At 33.9% G+C, this 25997-nt stretch overlaps 4 protein-coding genes across 4 annotated transcripts in view; 2 read left to right on the top strand and 2 right to left on the bottom strand.

Moving 5' to 3' along the window:
* The window catches only part of LOTGIDRAFT_206668 (hypothetical protein), an 11893-nt gene extending 6905 nt beyond the window's left edge, over positions 1-4988 (top strand). The window contains exons 12-16 of the mRNA XM_009059505.1: positions 626-764; positions 2666-2749; positions 3802-3920; positions 4233-4309; positions 4528-4988. Coding sequence (XP_009057753.1) covers positions 626-764; positions 2666-2749; positions 3802-3920; positions 4233-4309; positions 4528-4592 — 484 coding nt within the window. The 3' untranslated portion in view covers positions 4593-4988. The remainder of the gene's footprint in view (positions 1-625; positions 765-2665; positions 2750-3801; positions 3921-4232; positions 4310-4527) is intronic.
* A 1601-nt stretch (positions 4989-6589) lies between these two features.
* LOTGIDRAFT_163429 (hypothetical protein) lies at positions 6590-7639 on the bottom strand (the record flags this gene model as incomplete). Its single annotated transcript, XM_009059504.1, has 1 exon — positions 6590-7639. One exon carries the CDS (start codon positions 7637-7639, stop codon positions 6590-6592), a length of 1050 nt encoding a protein of 349 aa, XP_009057752.1.
* Positions 7640-12609: 4970 nt separating this feature from the next.
* Positions 12610-19336, bottom strand: LOTGIDRAFT_233451 (hypothetical protein). Its single transcript, XM_009059503.1, has 4 exons — positions 19224-19336; positions 14651-14744; positions 13743-13870; positions 12610-13097 (listed from the first exon to the last, which is right to left on the bottom strand). The coding sequence occupies exons 1-4, from the start codon at positions 19252-19254 to the stop codon at positions 13027-13029; spliced, it is 324 nt and encodes a 107-aa protein (XP_009057751.1). The 5' UTR covers positions 19255-19336; the 3' UTR covers positions 12610-13026.
* Positions 19337-21325: 1989 nt separating this feature from the next.
* On the top strand, positions 21326-25848 carry LOTGIDRAFT_217446 (hypothetical protein). The gene is made up of 6 exons (XM_009059502.1): positions 21326-21369; positions 21790-21831; positions 22238-22386; positions 22722-22931; positions 23478-23532; positions 23915-25848. The coding sequence occupies exons 1-6, from the start codon at positions 21333-21335 to the stop codon at positions 24013-24015; spliced, it is 594 nt and encodes a 197-aa protein (XP_009057750.1). The 5' UTR covers positions 21326-21332; the 3' UTR covers positions 24016-25848.
* Positions 25849-25997: the final 149 nt, after the last annotated feature.

Below are 25997 nucleotides of genomic sequence, written 5' to 3'. Positions count from 1 at the left end.
TGGGTTGATGCATGAGTAAGGACTATTAGCATATTAGTCTATAGTTCATTTCAGTGTAATAAAAACTTCAATATCATTTGGTTGTTTTGACTGATTTATTTTAGGAAAAAGGAAAATCCCCGAATGATAATTTTCTTAATGCACTAGATGTATTGAATAGGTAAGTAAAATTATTTTGTAGAGTTATTGCCCTTGATTTGTAATAACAAATTCCATGTTATTGTACTAGGTCTAAGGAATTTAGTTAGCTTGCATGTTTTTCATCAATATTTGGCACTTTGACCAATATACCAGATCTACATTTGGGTCATCTTTCTTTCAACTGAAGGCTGTCCTTGCAAAATTTCTCTCTTTGCACACTGTATGGCATGGTCTGTCTTCATTTTCCCAATTCGGTGCAGAAAAGCAGGATGTAAAATTCTATTCATTTTGTTTTCTTTTCATCCAAAAGATTTAATTCAAAATTCCTGCATTGCAGTCACTGAAGACAATAAATTTCGTAGAATTGCAGGAACCACAGATGTCTGATTGAAAATTGGAATGGTGTAAATTGATGCTATCAGTGTCCCTGATACACATAAAAAATTTACAATCTCTTTAACCATTGAAATATTTATTATTATAGAAATAATGTGTCAACATTAGAGAAAGCTTTAGAGATAGCCAAGAAACAGTTGGTAGCTGTAGTCAATCAGGTTCAGACATTTCTAGACATGCATCAGGTCATTTCAGCTGGTCCTTTTCTTTATAGTTTTATACAGGAGGTAGGTTATTTACCTTTCAACACACCAGATATCTTTCAGCTTCAAGGGACTTTGTCTCCTCAATTCCCCTACAGAAGTTTAACGCAAGGGCCCAGCCAATTTGTCCCCACGACATCCTGTGACCATCCCTACCTAAAAATAAAAGGGTTAGTCTTAGCTAACCCTGGGTCCTTATTTTCGAAAACTTAACTCAAGATGATTATAATCATCCTGTCATCTGATTGGTCAATCACTAAAATTGATTTAAAATTTAGTTTTGTTATCCAATCAGATTACTGTATTTCTTATAATCTGGTTTTTATTTAAATTAAGTTTTAATAAGGCCCCTAGTGTATATGAAATTACAGGATACTCATCTACAGCTTCTGTATTGGGCTGGCCATGATGGGCAATGGCATGTATTGTGCAAAGAAATATATTTTGACAGGGGTGTGAGCATGACTCGAGATTGTATTTACAGTAGTATGATTGGTTAATAAAAGCTAACTTTGATTTCAAATTTTATAGACTAAGACACAATATATTTTCATGATTAGAGAAGAAAATAGTATATATATATATTATTGTAGGGTATTGGATTTGTAAAATATAGACGCCGTGTGAATAAGGTCGATTTATAAACTGTGTAGATAGCTTATGTCTGATAGAATATTTATTGTTGTAGGGTATTGGAGATGTAAAATATAGACGACACTTGAATAAGGTCTATATCAATATTATTAAATATTAATGAATATTTATTGTTGTAGGGTATTGGAGATGTAAAATATAGACGACACTTGAATAAGGTCTATATCAATATTATTAAATATTAATGAATATTTATTGTTGTAGGGTATTGGAGATGTAAAATATAGACGACACTTGAATAAGGTCTATATCAATATTATTAAATATTAATGAATATTTATTGTTGTAGGGTATTGGAGATGTAAAATATAGACGACACTTGAATAAGGTCTATATCAATATTATTAAATATTAATGAATATTTATTGTTGTAGGGTATTGGAGATGTAAAATATAGGCGACACTTGAATAAGGTCTATATCAATATTATTAAATATTAATGAATATTTATTGTTGTAGGGTATTGGAGATGTAAAATATAGACGACACTTGAATAAGGTCTATATCAATATTATTAAATATTAATGAATATTTATTGTTGTAGGGGAGATGTGAAATATAGACGACACTTGAATAAGGTCTATATCAATATTATTAAATATTAATGAATATTTTTTGTTGTAGGAGATGTAAAATATAGACGACACTTGAATAAGGTCTATATCAATATTATTAAATATTAATGAATATTTATTGTTGTAGGAGATGTAAAATATAGACGACACTTGAATAAGGTCTATATCAATATTATTAAATATTAATGAATATTTTTTGTTGTAGGGAGATGTGAAATATAGACGACACTTGAATAAGGTCTATATCAATATTATTAAATATTAATGAATATTTATTGTTGTAGGGAGATGTGAAATATAGACGACACTTGAATAAGGTCTATATCAATATTATTAAATATTAATGAATATTTATTGTTGTAGGAGATGTAAAATATAGACGACACTTGAATAAGGTCTATATCAATATTATTAAATATTAATGAATATTTATTGTTGCAGGGTATTGGAGATGTAAAATATAGACGACACTTGAATAAGGTCTATATCAATATTATTAAATATTAATGAATATTTATTGTTGTAGGGTATTGGAGATGTGAAATATAGACGACACTTGAATAAGGTCTATATCAATATTATTAAATATTAATGAATATTTATTGTTGTAGGGTATTGGAGATGTGAAATATAGACGACACTTGAATAAGGTCTATATCAATATTATTAAATATTAATGAATATTTATTGTTGTAGGGTATTGGAGATGTAAAATATTTCTCTAGACCACAATGTTTGACACGACTGGCTAGATTTACTCTAGAGGCTCACTGTTCAGTAGTAAGTTAAATTATATTACAAAATTATAACTCAAACTTCAGTTAAAATCTATATAAAATAGTGTGCAACCTATAAAACAGGGCAACTACTCTATAAAAAGTAAAAAGTTAGTAAAAGTTTATGTATTTGGTGAGCTAATGAATGCCAATGTCTTGCTGTATGCAATGAGGTAATATTTGTGAGTGCTAATGTACCAATTCTCCTACCAGCAGGACTGTATCTTCACAATGTCAAGCTATTACAAACTTCATCTTCACAATGTCAAGCTATTACAAACTTCATCTTCACAATGTCAAGCTATTACAAACTTCATCTTCACAATGTCAAGCTATTACAAACTTCATCTTCACAATGTCAAGCTATTACAAACTTCATCTTCACAATGTCAAGCTATTACATACTTCATCTTCACAATGTCAAGCTATTACAAACTTCATCTTCACAATGTCAAGCTATTACAAACTTCATCTTCACAATGTCAAGTTATTACAGACTTCATCTTCACAATGTCAAGCTATTACAGACTTCATCTTCACAATGTCAAGCTATTACAAACTACATCTTCACAATGTCAAGTTATTATTAACTTACATCTTATACCTTGACTACAATAGCCACCTTTCTTGTGTAAATATCTCGAAATGCAACAATTTGATTGGCTTTTACATCAGTAAATACAGCCAATCATAGCCTTCGACATAAAGACTGTAAAAGCTTGACCATTGTGAAGATAGATCTCTATGTAGATCTGATCTACTATTGTGCTCCATATTTTAATTTACAGAGTGTTTGTTCATTTGTTTGGTTACGTCTAGAAAACAATGGTTGGGGCTCCGATCTCGATCGAGGTGTGAAAGTCTGATGACCTTGAATAAGTCATCTTCACTCATAATTCCAGTCGACCGAGCTATAAATAGGTACAGATAATACGAGAAAGATCAATGCCAAGAGGTTTGGCCAAGGACCAGCTGGTAGAAAGGATCCTTAACTGCGAACCTAAGTCATCCTTGGCCTATACACAGCATAATTCAATATTTTATCTATTGTTTCAGAGCAGAAGTAAGAAAGCTAAATCCTTACCACTAGTATTAGGAGCCCCGCTAGACCTTGAACAGGGCACTATTTTAATTATTGGTATTCCTCCATTGGAACTTGATGATGAGAGAAAAAAGTAAGTTTATCAGGAAAATCCAGAGTATATTAGATAATTTTTTATTTACAGCCTTGTGCAAAATTCCACTTTGCAAGTAATAATATAATGAATTACTGTACTATTGTGAAAATAATACACACTCTAATTATTACCCTCCAATAATTCTAGAAAAATCTCCACCAATAACTTGCCATTACAAAAGATATGCAATAAAATATGATAAGAACAAGCTTCAGATCTTTTGAGAAAATGGTGACAGAGGGTCTATTGATTTTAGAAGAGTTAATATATAATACTTGTTCATGTCAACATGTTATTCTTCCTTTCCAGTTTTTTTGGTAAAGCGTTTGAACAAGCAGCATTAAATACCAGTTCTAGAACATTACATGATCATTTTGACTCCCACAGTAAGTTAGAAATATTTTTGTATACTCTTGGGTAGCCTTACTGATTATAAAATACAGCTTCTTATCATCTCATAGTATTGTTTTTTGTGGGTGTGTTGAATGAACAATTAGAACCAAACTGTTCTGAGATTTTCTGTGAAAGGGTGTTAAAACTAATAATTCAGTGATCTGTTTCATTTCTTTAATATATTTTTTAATATGTCACTTAACTATTTTAGTGATGGAAATGAAAACAGAAGACAGAAGTAAATTTTTTGATGCTTTGATAAATTTGATGCAGTAAACAAGATGAAGGGAAAACACACTTACTAAAAATAACCCCTCAAGCTTTGGACAAAGATTACAGCTAAAACATGATAACTGTCACTTTTTAAAAATATTTATTAATATTCTACAAGATACAAGTACATGTACAATATTGCCCATGGAGTCTATTTTCATTGGCTCTCATGCCATAGTGATCACCAGTTGCGATCGATAGGTACTCATGACCACTATCATTATTTACAACCATACAGCAACTGATATAGATTAGTCCTAAAGTTAATCTGGTGGAGATCTGAAGGCTCAGAATTCATATAAAAACATCAAAAGTTAGCCCTCACTGCTATGTATATAATCATATGTAAATTATATGTAAATATATTCATAAATATTGTAAATAAAGGTTTTTGTATCCATATGAACGCTCTTTTCCATTATTTTTACTTCAGTATACAGAGGTTTTTAGTTTTATAAAATTCTTAACGGGTATTTATTACATCAAGGGAGATAATAAGATCTATTATACGCCCACATCTCACCCTTTTCGGTACATCTGTCGTTTACATTTATTTTAGAAAACGACAATCTATTTGTCAACCGATTTCGACAATAAAAAAAATTATGTGCAAACGTTATTCTAGAATTAACTGGAGTTCAAATTTTAACAGTCTCCGAAAATTAACCCTCGAGATATTAAACCATTTGATCTATATAAATATATTAAAAATAGTTTACTTGAATTTTAAGTTAGACTGCCCTTGAAAAGAAATGTTTAATACAATGAATGTCTTCTATCTATTGTAAGATGAAGGCAAAAAAAACATAAAACAATATTTAAACAAAATTCATTTCTGTACAATTTATATAATTTTCATAATACATAATGTATTGTCCCAAATACAAGTCATCTTCACAATGACAAGCTATTACCTTGACTACAACAGTTACCTTCTTTCTCGTATTAAATCTTCACAATGTCAAGCTATTACCTTGACTACAACAGTTACCTTCTTTCTCGTATTAAATCTTCACAATGTCAAGCTATTACCTTGACTACAACAGTTACCTTCTTTCTCGTATTAAATATTCACAATGTCAAGCTATTACCTTGACTACAACAGTTACCTTCTTTCTCGTATTAAATCTTCACAATGTCAAGCTATTACCTTGACAACAACAGTTACCTTCTTTCTCGTATTAAATCTTCACAATGTCAAGCTATTACCTTGACTACAACAGTTACCTTCTTTCTCGTATTAAATCTTCACAATGTCAAGCTATTACCTTGACTACAACAGTTACCTTCTTTCTCGTATAAAATCTTCACAATGTCAAGCTATTACCTTGACTACAACAGTTACCTTCTTTCTCGTATTAAATCTTCACAATGTCAAGCTATTACCTTGACTACAACAGTTACCTTCTTTCTCGTATTAAATCTTCACAATGTCAAGCTATTACCTTGACTACAACAGTTACCTTCTTTCTCGTATTAAATCTTCACAATGTCAAGCTATTACCTTGACTACAACAGTTACCTTCTTTCTCGTATCAAATATTGACAATGTCAAGCTATTACGAACTTTGTCTAATACCTCAAAAATGCGAAGATCCATCTTTAAATCTGATTTTTGTTTATGACTAGCCCACAGACTTGACCTAAAACATCAGTTTCATCTTTTTACGTTTCATTTTTTTAACGAGCTCTGTCACACAGTACATCGTCATTTGTTTCGCATCCTTGATTTCCTGGCGTTGTCCCCAAACAATTGTATGGGCCCTATCTATCCATCTTCACCATGCCAAGCTATTGCAAACTTCATCTTATACCTTGACTTCAATAACACCCTTTCTTGCATTTAGGAAGCTTACAAATGTAGCGATTTAATTGAATTCTACGCAAGCGAATACAGCCAATCAGAGCCTGCGACAGAAAGTCTGTTTATAGACACTATAATGTTTACAATCTTTCTATCGAGGGCTCTGATTGGCTGTATTCGTTTGCGAACAATCAGATCAAATGGATGCATTCCGTGATACAAGATATAAGTTGGTAATAGCTTGACACTGTGAAGACGAAGTTGGTAATAGCTTGACACTGTGAATACGAGTTTGGTAAAAGCTTGACATTGTGAATACGAGTTTGGTAATAGCTGGACATTGTGAAGATGTAGTTTGTAATAGCTTGACATTGTGAAGATGAAGTTGGTAATAGCTTGACATTGTGAAGATGAAGTTGGTAATAGCTTGACATTGTGAAGACGAAGTTGGTAATAGCTTGACATTTTGAAGACGAAGTTGGTAATAGCTTGACATTGTGAAGACGAAGTTGGTAATAGCTTGACATAGTGAAGATGTAGTTTGTAATAGCTTGACATTGTGAAGATGTAGTTTGTAATAGCTTGACATTGTGAAGATGTAGTTGGTAATAGCTTGACATTGTGAAGAAGAAGAAGTTGGTAATAGCTTGACATTGTGAAGATGAAGTTTGTAATAGCTTGACTTTGTGAAGAAGAAGAAGTTGGTAATAGCTTGACATTGTGAAGATGAAGTTGGTAACAGCTTGACATTATGAAGATGAAGTTGGTAATAGCTTGACATTGTGAAGATGTAGTTTGTAATAGCTAGACTTTGTGAAGATGAAGTTGGTAATAGCTTGACATTGTAAAGATATAGTTTGTAATAGCTTGACATTGTGAAGATGTAGTTTGTAATAGCTTGACATTGTGAAGATGTAGTTTGTAATAGCTTGACATTGTGAAGATGTAGTTTGTAATAGCTTGGCACTGTGGAGATGAAGTTGGTAATAGCTTGACACTGTGAAGAAGAAGTTGGTAATAGCTTGACATTGTGAAGATAAAGTTTGTAATAGCTTGACATTGTGAACATGAAGTTGGTAATATCTGGACATTGTGAAGACGAAGTTGGTAATAGCTTGACATTGTGAAGATGTAGTTTGTAATAGCTTGACATTGTGAAGATGAAGTTGGTAATAGCTTGACATTGTGAAGATGAAGTTTGTAATAGCTTGACATTGTGAAGACGAAGTTGGTAATAGCTTGACATTGTGAAGACTGAATGTGACTTACTTTCTACCTGTCTATAGAGTGTTTTCTGATGTTTTCCCCCTTTGTGTTCATTTAAATACTTTTAATGGTAAGTTTCCAGGTGAATTAAAACATCTTTAAGGTATATCTTTATTACAATCTATTTACTCGATTAATGTTTTTACATCATTTTAAACAACAGTTAAGCTTCACTACCCACAGTAAAAAGGAATGTATTTTCTTTGCAAAGTATATTTTATGCTCCTCTACTCTAATAAAAGGGACAGATTCGCCATTTTTAGGCGGTTGGTTTGAAAGTACTACAAATGTTTGAAAATCACATAATTTCTTCAAAAATATCTTAAACTAGGAATTACGTTTCCTGTTTCACATGGAAACAGAAGGCTCAAAATTTGACGGTGAGCTGTGAAAACTATGACGGATTAGCTAAGCTAAAAATATTCCCGTTTCTTAGACTAAAGTATGATTGGCGCAGCTGTCTCTATAAGATACAGATCTCGATATGTCGTGTTTTCTCAGTGGTCATTCATAATCTGAAAAAATTATATAATGTATCCCCTATCTAGGTCATTGAAATATTCAGCCAATCAAATTATCTGTCAAAGATATTTTGTAAGATGAAGGCAGGTTAGTTTAGTCAGTCACAGACGAAAAAATGAAACGAAATATAAGATTTACTTAAATCAGATTTATTCGATCAGCTTTACACTTCTTAAGCCTTATTCTTGAAAATTTAACTTAAGATGATTTTAGTGTTCCAGTCATCTAATTGGTCAATATAAATTGATTTTAAATTTAGTTGTATTATCCAATCAGATAACTGTATTTCTTAAAATTTGAATTTTATTTTAGATAGGCCCCAGGTTTCAAGATACCCCAGACCAAAATTCCTGTACACGAGTCGACAATATGTTATTCTTTCTTATTAGACCATATCATTATTCTGGTATGTTTTATTCTCTCATCATTTCATCTGATGATGACAAGTGTAATTTGTGTTGAAACGTTGTGTGTTGAATATTTTATTAAAGAAGTGTGTTATACCATCATATTATCTTATGTTTGTGATAATTATTCTTTCCCAGTTCAACTATTTATTAATAATATCAGAAATATGTTCATTCTGTATTTTTCTAAACCGATTAGTCTAATTAATCCACGCCTCGTGATTGATTGGTGACATTTATTATAGATATAGTCGTTTAAATATTTGCTCAGCTAACAGAGGCCGATTTCAGATATCCCCCCCCCCCAAAAAAAAAAAAAATCCCACCGCTCCCCTCTCTTAAATACAAGTAAACGTTTATTGTAAAGTATGGAAAAAAGTGTTATTCAACGTGTACGAGAATGTAATTTTTTGATTGGTTATCATAAAGTGCAATATAAGGTGTGTTGATGTTCAGAATGGAATTTTGACGCCCTGTTCGTCAATAATTGAATACAAATGCCAATTGAGCAAGGTCAGAGTTAGTAGGGAGCCTATGCCAAGATATGAATAATAAATAACAATGTTATTTTGATAAAATTGTTCATGAGTGTTTGTTTAGCTCCGGGGTTTTTAAATATCTTCTTTTTATGTCTTAAGTCAGTAACGTAACGCTTCAATGCATAATATTTTAACCCTTGTACGACCGAACAGACTAATGGAATGAGGTTTAACGACCCAACGTTTTGCAGTTTACAACCAGGGAAATTTACCAGGAAGCGACATTCGCATCTTTTCTTATTTTCTTTCCGTATTTGTCGAAGAATCTTTCTTTTGCACTGCCAAAGCGCATCGGTTTATTTTCCAAAAACGACACGCTTGATCTGCCTTGTTGTTCCGGGATCCGGAATCCAAAATCTGAAGGTACATATATATCGAATCTCGATCGAGGCCTACACGACCCTGGACCCCAATACAATCACCTTACTCATTACTCTCGAACCCCTTGTACTTTTCCACCAGCCCCACCCCGCTACAGAAAGATGCTCAAACATTAACATTATTGCATAGTGTATATTTCAAATAATTTATTATAAAATTTTTTCCTACAAAAAACTGGTTACGCCTGTTTTCGACGTGATGGTCCATACAAGAATTTATAATTATCTCGCGTGGGATGTGACCTAATTACAGTCTGTATTGTTATTCTTGAATGATATATTAATACGATAAAACTCTTCTTATGGGAAAAATTGGTTATAAATCACGACTATACCTCATACGAAGTTATTTGGAGAAAGTGAAGTGGGGTCCCGTAAGGGACGTCCTATCATCCAGTTTCTCTTTGTCCACGTACAGCTTCGACGAAAGGTGCTGGTCATAGATAAAATCTGGGCGTCGGAGACTACAATGATCAAAACTCTTCTCTGCAAATAAACTATTTACATGTGTTGATATTTTTGTTGAAAATTTTGATTGATTTAACTAAAAGTGATCGCCGATTATATTATAAATATTGATGTACTTACTGTCCAACTGTTAAAGTCTATATCTCATTACAATATTTATGATATAAAGTTTTTATTATTGATATAATTATGTTGGGGCAGAAGGCATGACTTCCACCAAAAAAACAAAAAACAAAAAACAAAAAACCTTCAATTTTTGTACCTTAGGTACTTAAACTATATTATCCAATTATGATTTAAAATGTGTAATTGAGCCTCAAACGAAACTATTCGTCGTTCTGTGGCGTTTCTAGAAAACATCAGGTGAGAGGGCCATTAAATTTTCCAGGGGGCCACAGGACATTCTTTCGGGATTTTATACCTACTGGACTTGTAACTAGGTCAGGCGCGTAGTTTCGTTTGAAAGGAACTTTAAGAAGTTTTTGGGTCAACGAAGTGAGTGGATGATGGTTCAGTGGGCATGAAAGGGACTCCCTCTGTTTAGTATCTAATTAACCCTAGCCCTCTACTCTACCTGGATGAGAGATCACAGGTAACATCAGTTTCAAGGTGTGAAATCACTGATGTTCACATCTTTCTTATCTTTTATAAAAAGAAAAACAAAAACAATCGGCCATCCTCGGCAATTTCCGTAAATCTGAATATCATTCGGCAATTCTTGACAGTTTCCGTAAAACTGAATATCATTCGGCAATTCTCGACAGTTTCCGTAAAACTGAATATCATTCTGCAATTTTCGACAGTTTCCTTTCAAAGCAGAACTATCAAGGTAGAACGTTTGTTCTTAGGTCTATCCTTTATAAAACAAACACAAACAACAACAAAAAAACAATCGGCCATTCTCGACAGTTTCCGTTAAGCTGAAAATATAGATTTGAAAAAATGGTTTGTACCCTCTGATAAATTCGGATAAATTTGAAAATATGATTTTTTATAAATTTTGTCCCAAAATAAGTGTCAAAACGCACTAAACCAATTATATTTTTCAAAATTTTTCTTGGCGATCCATGGGAGGCTTTGGCCCATGAGCTTCAACTTATTTGACGCATTTTGAATCTCAGCCGCGAAAGTCCCCAATTAAGTCCAACGAGAGTTTCACGGCTGAGAGTATGTACGAGGCAAAGTTGGACAAAGTTATTCTGCTTTTCGGTATCAATCCAGGTAAAAATTAGAGGGAAACCGTCACTTCAATTTAAATCACTCAAATATTGACACTCTATCCGCCTATTTACATTAAAACGGGTGTACAGGGCGAGGTCGATTATTACATTGAACGGTGATATATTTCAGACAGTTTCACCACCAAACAGGCCATGTAAGGTAGTTTTTCCCAGGTACACCGTTCAATATCCGTATTGCTAAAAGTCTATATCGCTCTAAAATTGATGTATTGAGCACTATTTTAACAGTAGTATTTCTATATCTCTTTACAGTTGATATATTGAGCACTATTTTAACAGTGGTATTTCTATATCACTCTACAATTGATATATTGAACACTATTTTAACAGTGGTATTTCTATATCGCTTTACAATTGATGTATTGAGCACTATTTTAACAGTGGTATTTCTATATTACTCTACAATTGATGTATTGAGCACTATTTTAACAGTGGTATTTCTATATCACTCTACAATTGATGTATTGAGCACTATTTTAACAGTGGTATTTCTATATTACTCTACAATTGAAGTATTGAACGCTATTTTAACAGTGGTATTTCTATATCGCTCTACAATTGATGTATTGAGCACTATTTTAACAGTGGTATTTCTATATCACTCTACAATTGAAGTATTGAACGCTATTTTAACAGTGGTATTTCTATATCTCTTTACAGTTGATATATTGAGTACTATTTTAACAGTGGTATTTCTATATCTCTTTACAGTTGATATATTGAGCACTATTTTAACAGTGGTATTTCTATATCACTCTACAATTGATGTATTGAGCACTATTTTAACAGTGGTATTTCTATATCACTCTACAATTGAAGTATTGAACGCTATTTTAACAGTGGTATTTCTATATCACTCTACAATTGAAGTATTGAGTACTATTTTAACAGTGGTATTTCTATATCACTCTACAATTGATGTATTGAGCACTATTTTAATTGTGGTATTTCTATATCACTCTACAATTGAAGTATTGAACGCTATTTTAACAGTCGTATTTCTATATCACTCTACAATTGATATATTGAACACTATTTTAACAGTGGTATTTCTATATCGCTTTACAATTGATGTATTGAGCACTATTTTAACAGTGGTATTTCTATATTACTCTACAATTGATGTATTGAGTACTATTTTAACAGTGGTATTTCTATATCTCTTTACAGTTGATATATTGAGCACTATTTTAACAGTAGTATTTCTATATCGCTTTACAATTGATATATTGAGCACTATTTTAACAAAGGTATTTCTATATCGCTTTGACCAGCCCCTAGACCCCAACCCCAGGCAGATTGGACCCTCGCCTCGGAAAGACCACATTTCATTTTTGTCCCCCCACCCCTCTCTCTCTGTCTCTAGCATTTTCACGTCACTAAAAGAAAATAGTACTATTTTTAAAGAATGTTTATTTTGAAAAAGTTCGGAATAAAAAATAAAAATCTAATAAAATATACTATACAGCTTCAGATATGTACAAATTAGTAAAGGTTTAATTTAGAGGAGAATCTATAGAGAATTAGGCTATTGAGTCACAATGGTTGAAATTTGGTCCAAAAATACAATTTATGTGGATAGGTCAGATCATGACACATCTTTACATATGTAAATAGGTCAGATCATGACACATCATTACATATGTAAATAGGTCAGATCATGACACATTAGAACCATTGTGATTTCTAGGATTGTTGACGATAATTTGAAATGCCTGTCAACTCACGAGAGCTTCATATATAGCATTTAAACATTCATCATCAATTTACACTACATTAAAGGAGAGGAAATGATAAAAAAGGTATAAAATTATGAACGGAAGAAAAAGGCAATGGCGGCGATTATCAAACTACCAAAAATAGAAGCCTGGATAGCACTGGCTGAAAATAGAAAATAAAACAAATGAAACTGAAGTGATCAAATTGTGACAAGTGGCAATTTCGATAATTTTCAGCCATATTTTATCGTTTTAAAATCAGATGTTTGAAATAGACAAAAGATCAAGGTCATGTTAACGATAAAGGTCAAGGTAGCTTGAGGACTGGCGTTACAATTTCATCTAAACCTTCAAATCACATCATTATGGGACAAGGTTGCTTGAATATATTTAAATAGCCTTCGAAACACAAGAAATGTACGAAAATCGCATAATTCCTTTAAAAATATCTAAACTGGGAATTTAACGTTCTATTTCTATTTTTGTTTTTTTATAAATCACACAATATCTTAAAATGACGAGTCGTCATTTTACCATTCAAAAGCAGATGATTCCGGACACATGGATTTGAAGGCTCAAATTTCGACGGTGAGCTGTGAACACTATTACTGATTTAGGTTTCAAAAAAAATTCCCGTTTCTGAGACTAAAGTATGATTGGTCAAATAAAATGGCTCCTCTGTCTCTTTAAGTTTTATAAATGTCTTTAATGTGATTTATAGTAAGATCACATCTGATCACGTCTGGGGAACGGTGTGGCAGATTTTTAAGACTTAATAAATTATCTTGAATAAACAGACATATCTTACCTCCGCAGCCATGTACTTTTGATGCAGCTTTTACGGCTAGTTTTGCGGATTCGATTCCGAGTGCGTTACATAAACCATCTTGTTCAGTACTTTGAGCCAAAACACATTTTTCCCATTCAGCTACAGCCCTGAAAATAATTACAAAAGACTTACAGGAAATATAAAAACAGAATTTTATCACGTTGTTACTCAGAGTTGTCTGAAGATACCCCCCCCCCCCCCCCCCCCTCCTTTGAAAAAATTCAAACAAGCGACCACTTCCACTACAACTGAACACCATACACCATTGCCCTCTGGATATATTACTTGTCACTCCCAACAATCAAGTCTGGCTTCGGTCCTGGGAACCAGAGATTGAAAATTTGAATGATATGAAGTGACACTATCAGTGTTCCAGATAAACCTTTTTACGGTCTCTTTAATATTTCTCGGCCTCTCTGAATCGTATTGGTGGAAGATCGCGAATACCTACGTAAAATGCCGAAGACAACTAGTCTCAGACACAGGGACAAAGAGGTACTAGTAGTTCCCAACCCTTCTTAGCCTTCAAACCCCTGGAGCAATTACCTGGATCTTCCACATCCCAAAAATTTGTTACATCCACATTTCCAGCATGTGATGATGTGAGGTGCTCTCTCAATTCAAAATAAATTCTTCTCCTACACCAGTTGGCCACACCCCTGACACCCTAGTCCCACACCCCCAGGGGATGAAACCACACCCCTGACACCCTAGTCCCACACCCCCAAGGGGATGAAACCACACCCCTGACACCCTAGTCCCACACCCCCACGGGATGAAACCACACCCCTGAAAACTCACCAGGTTGGGAACCGAGAAACTAAATGATTCCAAGAAATGGAACCGATTTGACAGAAAATCACAACAATCTAGGAATAATAACTTACACACAAGTTTCCTTGGTGGAATCTCTATACGTGTTACCACAATCCACTAGATGGCACTCATTGGCATTGGCAGCTAAACCAACAGCAATGATGGCTGAAAATAGCAGAACATACATATTGATGAACATGATAAGGACCTTGACTCTTCAGAACATGTTTTAATAGTCATCGTTTAATGGTCTGTCAGCGGTGGGTCAGTGAGTTAGGATGTGAGTGTGGTGTCCGATCAGGGCATGGTAGAGTATTCAACCTGAATTCATCTTGTGTTTGATACACGTTTGAGTGACAGACCCGGGTGTCAATGGCTAGTTTGGGGCAATAAACTGAGAGCTCGTCTGATACAGTCTGTGTACGTTACAATATCTCACTAGGTTTGGAAAGCAACAAATGAAACCGTTCGGACTAAATTTCCCTCAATGCACACTGCATGGCAATGTCAGTCTTCATTATCCCAAGTTGCAGGAAAGTAGGAATTCGAGATATTTATTTTCTTATTTTGGGTGTCACTGGTAATTTTTCTATTTATAAGTCTATTATCATTAGGAAGAGAAGAGTAAGATGTAAAACTCCATTTCGCTTCCGTGTCGTACACTTGCCATTTGTTTCAACCTTTTTTACCTCGATTACGTGATTTAACAAAAGAAACACCCCTTTGTTATCAACAAGCTTTGTCGTAATTTTTCACACTGAAGTAAACATGTTTTAAATCATGAGAGACAGTCTGATTTTTTTAGTAGGTTGAAATAGTTAGGTGCTCGAGTACTTATACTGGTTTTACTGGTATTAATGCGATGAGTAATAAAGTCAATATTGTATATCACGTGACGTTATTAACTAGTGGTTCAACAACCACAGACACTCGTTAGACCAAGTCCACGGCCCTCACCCCTAGGGGAACCCCGACCCCGACCCCAGAAAAAAACGACATTAGATGAGTACAATAGCAAGACTGAAAATATTTAAATCTTCCAATAACAGACATTAAAAAGATTTACAGATTGCAGGACAGTATATCTTTAAAAATATCCCTGGGGGAGTGGCCCCAACCCACTTATGTCCACGGACCCCCACACATCTTCTTGACCCACCGTTTGGTATATAGTCTGACCATTGACAATCTGATTCATATTAAATTACAATTTCCTTTTGTTTTATGATATTTTTTTTATCTCCATTGTCCAAAAAGAATATTAACAAAAACGAAACGAAATTGTAATCTTATTTTCATTAAATGGATGGCTATAAGCTTGTTATTTGACTTGGACTGAAAATATCTCCCCTAATTCAATAATATCTTGGTCGAAATAAGATATTCAGTCATTTATTTAAACGTGCTAAGTTAAATACTTTGAGAAGAAAAACCAGTTTCTCATCGTGACAAAATATATTAATATGCTAAATAAACCAGTTCGTCCACAATATACAACAGAGGATAACCCTCGTAAATAGTGAAGGTCGAGCGAACCAAAAGTCGGTCAGTACAAAGAAAAGAAAGCGAAAACGATCATTTTTTACACGGATAACTGTCACAAGGATCCTTTCTGCCAGCTGGCCCTTGGCCAATCCTTTTGGCATTGATCTTTCACGGATTATCAGTACCCATTTATAGCTCGGCGAGTTGAATAATGAGAAAAGATAACTTATTCAACATCACCAGATTTTCACACACTGATGTATGGCGTAGCGAGGCAAATGACATCATTTAAAGATTTCAACACTGTAACCGATTGTGCTACAACCGATCATCAAGGATAATTGTTCACATCGAAATTCCAAACACGATCTGTTTGTTCAATTGGGAGAATAAGCTATATGAAATAAATAGAGTTTTACGCCCTACTGCTCTTGGGTAACGACTGAAGTGCGCAATGATGGAAAAATTTGCCAGGATAGGGCCGGATATTAGCTTAGCCTATATACTTCTTTTGAAATTGCCATCTTCTCTTTCTGGAGTAATTATAGGGTTATTACAAACTGTATACAAGTTTTTATTGTTGTACATGTGTTATTTGTAGTTATGTATTTTCATGCGGGCTCAATGTTAGAAAGGCATAGTGCTAATTGATTACCCAATAAAGAAATTATTATTATTATTATCGACGAGAAACTTTTTATCGAGGATCTTACCAAGGGCTCTCAGATGTAGCTTTACGGAAACTGCCGAGGATTGCCGAATGGGTTTTCACCTTTCCTTTCTACATTATTCAAATGTAATTTTCATATTCACATTGTGTAGTCCCCTAGTGCCAAATAAAGTTTATATATTTAGTGTTAATATGATGATACAAACAAGAAAACCACCTGACTCAGTGATCGCGACTAAAAGATGATATTTCTATATTTTTTAATGAAGAAACAGATGTATATTATCGGTTGCTAAGGCGACGCTAATTTTGAGTTTTAGTTAAAACCAATTTATCACTAGTAGGCCAGGTATATCATAAATTATTGCCAAATTTTCATTAAAGATACTGTTTTCTATATGTCTTTAAGTTTGTTTATTTCTTGGAAAAGGCGTCTAGTAGTTCTTAGGGCATTATGAATCAAGACCCCGTGTGCTACAGGCTCTGCACGTTAAAGATCCCTCGACAGTTGGAAATAAAAAAGAGCGGGCCTATGCCGCTGTCTTAGCAAATTGTTTCTCGTTGCACACTGCATATCGTTGCCCGACCTCATTAGTCCAAAACTGTTTAGAGAGTAGTGTGTAAAATCATTTCTTTCATTGATTCATTCATTCTAAAACCATGAGACAAATTATAAAACTAATATTGTGATATAATACTGGCCCGTAGGCGATCATTGATAAATTGTTTGTACCATTTTTAGAACTTCGTCATAAAATACGCCCTATCTATCATTCACAGCCTTGACAATGATAAATACTGATTCTATTTCTATTAACTTTTAATGAAACGAGTTTTACACCCAGTCTGTTTGACCTATTTGGACTAAAAAAAAGAAATTGAGTTCTACATCTTAAAATTCTGTAGCTTTTTGTGTATGAAATGGAATTGGAATGGAATCCTAAAGTTCTGGAAATTGTTGAGCTAATGGAATAGAGTTTTACATCCTTCGGTTCTCATTTGACCAGTGGTTAGAGTAGTTAGAAATTATATGGAGGGCAAATCCTATGCTTCAAAAATTCATTGGGCATATAATTTGCACTATCAAGCCAAATGTTTAAAGGTACGCCATTTTTTGAACAAGCGTACCTTAATATCAGAAACGGGAGTATTTTATTTGACCAATCATACTTTAGTCCCAGAAACGGGAATTTTTTTTGAAACCTAAATCAGTAATACTGATCACAGCTCATCATCGAAATTTGAACCTTCAAATCTATGTGTGGCGAGAAACGACTCGTCATTTTGAGATACTCTGTGATATATAGAAAAGATATATAGAAATAGAAAGAGAAATTTCTAGTTTGAAGTATTGTATGAAGTAATTATGCGATTTTCTTACATTTCTAGTACTTCTGAAGACTATTTACATAATATTCAAAGACTCAAATCAACCACCAAAAATGGCACAACTGTCCCTTTAAGACACATTTGAGGTATAAGATCTGATAGCCGTTAATTAGCGAGTAATTGTTAACTAAAGATTGTTGATATGATATATTCTGGAATGTTTTACTGGGCCATTTTGAAACCTTGCAGTCAGCGAGCTCGATTTAAAACTTAATACTAAAACTGTTGGCTTATATTGATTCTGCGCAGTAATACCCCTCAATTCACCAACACAGCGCAGTAATAAGCCTACGTATACACACCCAAAACCGAAGATAGATTCTTTATCGCACGCAACCTCAGTTATTGAATATTCATATATATATTCCGTAAATTTGATTGGCTGAGCTTCTAATTTGCATAAAGCTTCAACATTTTTTTGCCCGGATATTTCTTCATTTCACGAGCGAAATCGCAATTTTATTCTTCGGAAATATTCCAAATCCCCCAACCCCTCCCTTCCACTTAAAAAAATTACTCTTTCAGGCGGCTACTGAAAAGTTTTTACATGACAATTTGTATTAAATAAACATATTTCGAAATTTCAGATTTTTCGAAAATTCGAAATAAAGGTTTGATTTTGTTACAAAGTAATCTTTCAACGGTAAAATATCTATTTTAGAGAATCGTGGAATAAAGTTTTATCAATTAAACTAAAAACTGAAACTTTGCCAAATTTCTTAGATGCCAAAACACGACCCACTAGAACAGATGTAAACTATAAATATGAAAGTAGGTTGAAATGGTGGAATATTGTAAATAGCTACAATGAACGAATAAAATAACTCGAACAGTTTCGAAATATTTAGACAGCATTGAGACAAAGAAAAATCAAAAATATTAAAATCGACAAATCGAAAATTCGCATTAAAATCTAAAATGCTATAGAAACCGAATTTACAAGATTTAAGTTTGATAATCTTGAAGTGTTAAAGTTATTGCGTCAAAACGAATTCTAAGTCTAAAATACAGAAAATAACGCAAAATTTATTTTAAGAATACAATTAAAACTTATCATATAGTTTTGTTTCTACGCATATTTAATTCAAAATGAAACGTACCTGCAAAAACGGCAAGGATGAAGGTGTTCATGGTGTTAGATAAATCCTGTGTTTGATACGACGGCTGAGATTGTTGTTACCTGTAGAGAGAATGACTGTAAACTATGTAGTATATACTTGATGACGTTCTTCTCTTTTATACTTGACCCCGATTGACCTCAGGCCATACGTCAATCATTTTGACTTGTACATTTTTTTAAGTTTTGTATTAAAGGTCAACTTTTTTGTATTTATTTTACATTAAAGATGCCCACAAACAATAGCAATCACCAGTTGCGTATGGTTGCGATTAAGAATAGCGGTTATAGGTTCGAACGCAACTCTCTGATGCATGCAACTAAGACTGAGTTGTGAGTTGCGTTCGGAGCTCATGGCCACTTTCATTATTCGCAACCGTACACGACTGGTGATCGATATGGTGTGAGGGCACCTTTAATCTGGGCGCAGTTCATTGTTTAATTACATTGATTTCTGACAGAACGAGGTATGGAAATCAGGGATGAGTTCAATTTTTAGAATTTTTCGGCAAAGTATACTTGTTAAAAAGCTAGTGTACCCGCACGCTATTTGTGTGTTATGTGTTTGAATTAGTACTGACACGATATATTGGTGAATTCATGTATATGCCACGATACGCGTATCGTATCGCGAGGTCGTGTAGGTTAACGTTCGAGGGGGGCTGGTGGGGAATATCTGAGATTGCCCGAATTTTGTAACCTACTTATATTTTTGCCCGAAAAACTTGCTTTCGGGGCTACGAGGGGATGCGGATAACCCCTTCGCTCCCCTTTAACTCGGGAACTGCTTTTATTTCATAAAAAGTGGGAATTTTTTAAGTTGTTTTATGATATAACAATTTTTTCGCTGACACCACTTCTATCAACTATATTACCAAATATCACAGTTATAAAGTTATAAATTAATATATATAGAAACTATTTATAAGACAGTGAACGCTAACCACTTCTATCAACTATATTACCAAATATCACAGTTATAAAGTTATAAATTAATATATATAGAAACTATTTATAAGACAGTGGACGCTAACCACTTCTATCAACTATATTACCAAATATCACAGTTATAAAGTTATAAATTAATATATATAGAAACTATTTATAAGACAGTGGACGCTAACCACTTCTATCAACTATATTACCAAATATCACAGTTATAAAGTTATAAATTAATATATATAGAAACTATTTATAAGACAGTGGACGCTAACCACTTCTATCAACTATATTACCAAATATCACAGTTATAAAGTTATGAATTAATATATATAGAAACTATTTATAAGACAGTGGACGCTAACCACTTCTATCAACTATATTACCAAATATCACAGTTATAAAGTTATAAATTAATATAATATATAGGAACTTTGAAGATATAATGTTAATTTTTATCTTATTAGCCCATATCGCGATGCGTATTGTATCGTGACCCTTGTATCGCGATGCGTATCGTATCGTGACCCGTGTATCGCGATACGTATCGTATCGCGACCCTTGTATCGCGATACGTATCGTATCGTGGTATGATTGACGATACCCAGCACTAGGATCCCTCTCAGATGCTTCATGAGATCCCTGCGACAAAGACACCCCCACAGAGTTGCCACATTAAAAGGACACACATGCATTTGAAGGATAATAAACCGAGGCTCCGGCGTACGTGGCTATGTAAGTTAAAAATCCCTCGGTAGTTGTTGGAACGAGAAAGAAAGAGTAGACTAATGCTTGAGCTGTCCTGTCAATATTTTCCCCATTTCAAACTGTATAGCGTTCCCCGTCTTCATTCGCTCACACTGTGCAGCAGAGTAGAACGTAAAACTCCATTCATGTCTTTTCATTTCATTTTCCCAGTTAGACTTAACTGATATCAGTTAACGCAAAGGTTAACTTGACATCTACCACATCTGCTAACACTGTCTTAATACTTATCAAATTATTATAAAAATGTCGGTACGGTTTTTATGTAAAAAACCTATTTTTTAGCAGATCTCTTTATTTGTGCACTTTTTCACTCTTGATACCGTCTATCCGAGAGTTAACGAATACAGCACGAATCTATTTCATCCTCACTTCCGGTCAAATCAAAATGGCGACGATGGATGAACCTTTGACACTTGAGAGAGGTATTTTCTATTTTAACACTTTACTTTGCAGTTAATAGACATTTAAACCGACAAAAATTGGCCATAAAAGAGTTCTTTTCTTAATTCATCCCTTTTTATGTGGAATATCTCGGCTTATAAGGCTGATATAGAAATAGGAAGGCGTTTTGCTCTGAAATTGAAATCAACTTGTTCAAGCTGCAACGAACATTTTTTACGAAAAGTTACTTCAGTGACTCAACATATTTATCATTATTCTGCAAAATGTATTTATTATTTTCAGACACACCCGATACTGATACTTACTCTTTGAATGATTGTTGATGTTTATGTTTACGTGTTTATGTTTAAAATTGTCCCTAGATCTCTATCCCTGCTTGAGGCCTGGGCGTCCACGAATATCCAATGAGTGATGTCATTGTAGTTAATCATCTATTTCAGATGTGACAAGAGCTGTAGAACTACTGGATGTTTTGCAAAGAAGTGAGTTTTCTTCAGATGTGTTCTTTTTAAGCATTTTATAGTCTAACACTTAAATTAGCATTCTATTAGGCAGCATTTTAATCTCTGAATTCAATGTTCAAAAATAAAGGCCAGTTGACCATCTTGTCAAACCAAGCTCGCATTTGTTATACATTAATAAAACCGTATCAAATCCTGTATTCGTGATACTATGTCAGTTAGCATGATAAAAATGCACACATGGATATTACCTTGAATGTATTTTCTGCAAGAAAGGCTACTCTTAACATCTATGTTCTCAATTTGAAGTGGAAGCATAAACACAAATGAAGCACATGATTATTTTCCATGAAACCAGACCAAATCATGAATTCTACCTTTGTAACCACATGATCAAGCCTGAAATTTGACATTCGTCCCATTTTAGGTGGTGAGTTCCCAGCGGCTAAACTTCAAGCCTTACAGAAGATTCTCCAGAGTGAATTTCTAACAGCTGTAAGGGAGGTTTATGAGAATGTTTATGAGACTGTAGATATTTCAGGCAGTCCAGAGATCAGAGCTAATGCTACAGCTAAGGTAGGGAGACTTGTCAGTTTATTGGTCAATTTGGGGTAAAGCTACAAGTGCAAAAAAGAGTAGACACTAGGTATTGGTCTGGATATCATAGACTATGACTCATAGGGGTGACCTTATAATTAAATATGGTAACCATAGATAAAAAGCATAGTTGTCAAAATAGTTAACAAATACTGAATCAACACACTTACTCCCTCCAAAAAAGTAGACGAAATAACCCAGTCTTAAAATAATCAATAACTACATTCTTTAATGAAAATATATTTTTAAACGTGCCAAAATGAAGCATGCTATTTCTTTCTCTGCAGCTATACATTGTTTGATATATTTTCCAGGCAACAGTAGCTGCCTTTGCTGCTAGTGAGGGGCATGCTCACCCTAGAGTTGTAGAACTCCCCAAGACAGAGGAGGGGTTGGGATTTAATGTAATGGGGGGTAAAGAACAGAACTCTCCTATCTATATTTCCCGTATTATACCGGACGGGGTGGCTGATAGAGCTAAAACTCTAAAACGTGGTGACCAGCTTCTGTCTGTTGATGGAGTCGTAAGTTTCTTTACATTCTGTTTTAATTTTGCATACCATGGAATTTGATAATGAATACTACCTCTTATAACGGACGTAAAATTTAAAGTTTCAAACTTGGTCAATAAGAGTATATTTATCTGTGGAATTACCTGGTGTCAAACTGTTGTCTCTTTTGCAAACCTTGAATTTTGTAAATGGGTTACAATTAGTAGTGATTCTACAACAAAATGTCACAGTTTCAGTGAAATAGCTAAGAAGGTACCTGTAGCGAGTTAGATTGTCGTCTGCTAGGTGATAAGCTGCCTCAACAGAAAGCTTTTGGCAGATAGATGAATGAATACTTTGGTAATGCATAGGCCCAGATAATATCTTTAGATTTCTCCAATTTCTTCTCCCCTTTATCGGCTTGGAAAAATTACAATTAATAAAATTGACAATTAACCAAGCCCCACTGTGCTACATTCTGTTGTTGCCTGTCTTCATTACCCCAATCAATAATAACAGATTAAAATGAATTGTTATTTGTATATTTGAAAGGATAATAATGATATTGTATATTTGTAGAGTGTAGAGGGAGAGAACCATGAGAGAGCTGTAGAATTGTTAAAACAATCACATGGTAAGTATAGTTACATTGACAGTTGTATGGTAGTTTCAATATTTACTTTACCAGCTGATAGAGCTCAATTTTAGCTATTTATATAGTTATCTTATATGATAGAGCTCTAATTCCACCTTCCAAATTAAACTCCAAGGCTTGTATATATAGTTATGTACTATAATTGAACTCAAACCTTCCAACCTACACTGGTATATTATCTATTTTGAAATCTTGAGTCTAAATTCACTCATCAGAAATGACCCATTGTTAAAACATAACTCAAGATTACCCCTTTCCATTGATCACAAATCTGAAGGTTTTTGATAAATATTTAAGACATCGTTTTAAATAGAATTTCGTTAATCATTAAATTATTGTTATAATTTTGTATCTATGACAGGAATGGTGAGACTGGTAGTTCGTTATACACCAAAAGTTTTGGAAGAAATGGAATCCAGATTCGACAAGCAACGTGCTGCCAGACGCAGGCAGACACCTTAAGTCTGATGGACTAGGCCCCTGAACCCTGTTTCACAAAAAATCTTATAAGATTTGTTACAGTGACAAATGCCATATTTATGATAAAATTAATGGTAAGATTTATTTGTAAAACAGGGCCCCCGTTTCTTTCAAATCCTGCAATCAATTTATTGTTAGTTTCATATTGACACACTTCTTACATATTTTGATACGAATTTTTTGAGAAATGGGGTAAGGGTCTTACGTAGAAACTTAATTAAGATGTATTTTTCATACCTTCTGCTTTAACTATATAATTCTATTGAATAATTCTTAGTGTTTATTGATTGAGTCATAGTTTAAGTTGTTACACCTTTTTAGGGACCAAGCTGGCTTTTGGTATTTTTCCTATCATTATTCAAACCATTACAGCTTGTTTTGAATTATATCTTCATAATGTCAAGCTATTACGAACTATGTATTATACCTTGACTGCAATAGCCACCTTTCTTGTATCATTAGGGTCCTAAGCCATCTTCACAATGTCAAGCTATTACAAACTTCGTCTTCACAGTGTCAAGCTATTACAAACTACATCTTCACAATGTCAAGCTATTACAAACTTTGTACTTATACCTTGACAGCAATTTGACACTTTTCTTGTATCACAGAAGTTTGTAAATGAAGCGATTTGATTGGAGTCGTTTTTGTCAATGTTTCAAAGTAGTTATTGAGTTGCATTTGATTTACATAATTAGACTGGGATTCATAATACAAATACAGCTGTAGCTAATATTAAGCTCCGTTATCAAAAACCAATATCTCCTGGGAACCGAAACCAAGCTTTGTTGTTGATTATCTTATGTAATACTTGTGAGATGTATATATATATATATTTTAAAACCTAATTTAAATAATGATGCTGTAATGTTTAATGTTTTTGTAGTTGGAAACTTCACACCTGCTTATTACATGTTACTTACCTTGAAGGTTTTTTAACAGTCCTCTGATACAGGCTTTTACAATTTCTTCTTTATACTGAATGTTATATCATTAGATCATTTAAACTTTTTATTTACTATAATTATCCATATATTGTTTATATTCTAGAAAATGTATTTGTGCTCTTGATACCATTCACGAGCGGTCTTGGTGGGGGACTTTTGTCGCCAATTAGAGTCTTGTCTATGAGTTTCAACGACTGGCGCAGACACACGAGGAGTCAAAAATCACCAGTCAGTAGTTTTCCCACAATAATCACGTGAGGAGCATGAAAGGAAAATGAATCTGAATCAAAGACAATTATCAAACTTATTTGATATTTTAAATCCTGTCACCGACTCGATAATCTTATCGCGCAAGCACGGGAACACGCGAGATTCTACTCAAGATTCTAGTCGCCGACCAAGACCGCTCATGTGCCCGTACCTTTAAACATTTAAATTGATAACAGTATAATCTTTCCTCTATTAGTTTATCTACTCTATATTATTATAGCTTATTTCATATCAATAAATAACTAATCAACCTAGGTCTTTATAGTCTTGTGCAGCAACACTTGTCTCGAGGGCTTCCAAAGACTGCCCGTTTTACTGAAATATACTGTCGGCGTCTCTTGCCTTTTTGGGAACAGAAAATAAGTACATTGTATGTGAAACGTCAATCCATTATATCATAATCCTTGCAAATTGTTTATCAATATACATTGATTTCCAAATGGTAGAGGGGGCAGGAAACCCTTGTGTCGTCATCCCTTACCCATATTAGATTGCGACCCAACACATCCCCCTCCCTTCTGTCTCAATACTGCTTCCTCAAACCGTCTTCTTCGACGAAATTTGATATTGGCGACTCCTGCCCATTATAGACAGTTTGCGCCCACAACAGCCCTTCCAAAGACTCCTCTCGACATATGGCGCGGGCACACGCGCAGTTCGTATGCCCGCATCTTCAACAGCCCTTCCAAAGACTGTCCTCTCCATTGACATTATTTTGCTGTTGGCGCCCCCTGCCCATATATTTTT

The sequence above is a fragment of the Lottia gigantea genome, assembly GCF_000327385.1.
Source record: "Lottia gigantea unplaced genomic scaffold LOTGIsca_39, whole genome shotgun sequence".
Classification (NCBI taxonomy): Eukaryota; Metazoa; Mollusca; class Gastropoda; family Lottiidae; genus Lottia; species Lottia gigantea.
This window is presented reverse-complemented; position numbering and strand designations above follow the sequence as displayed.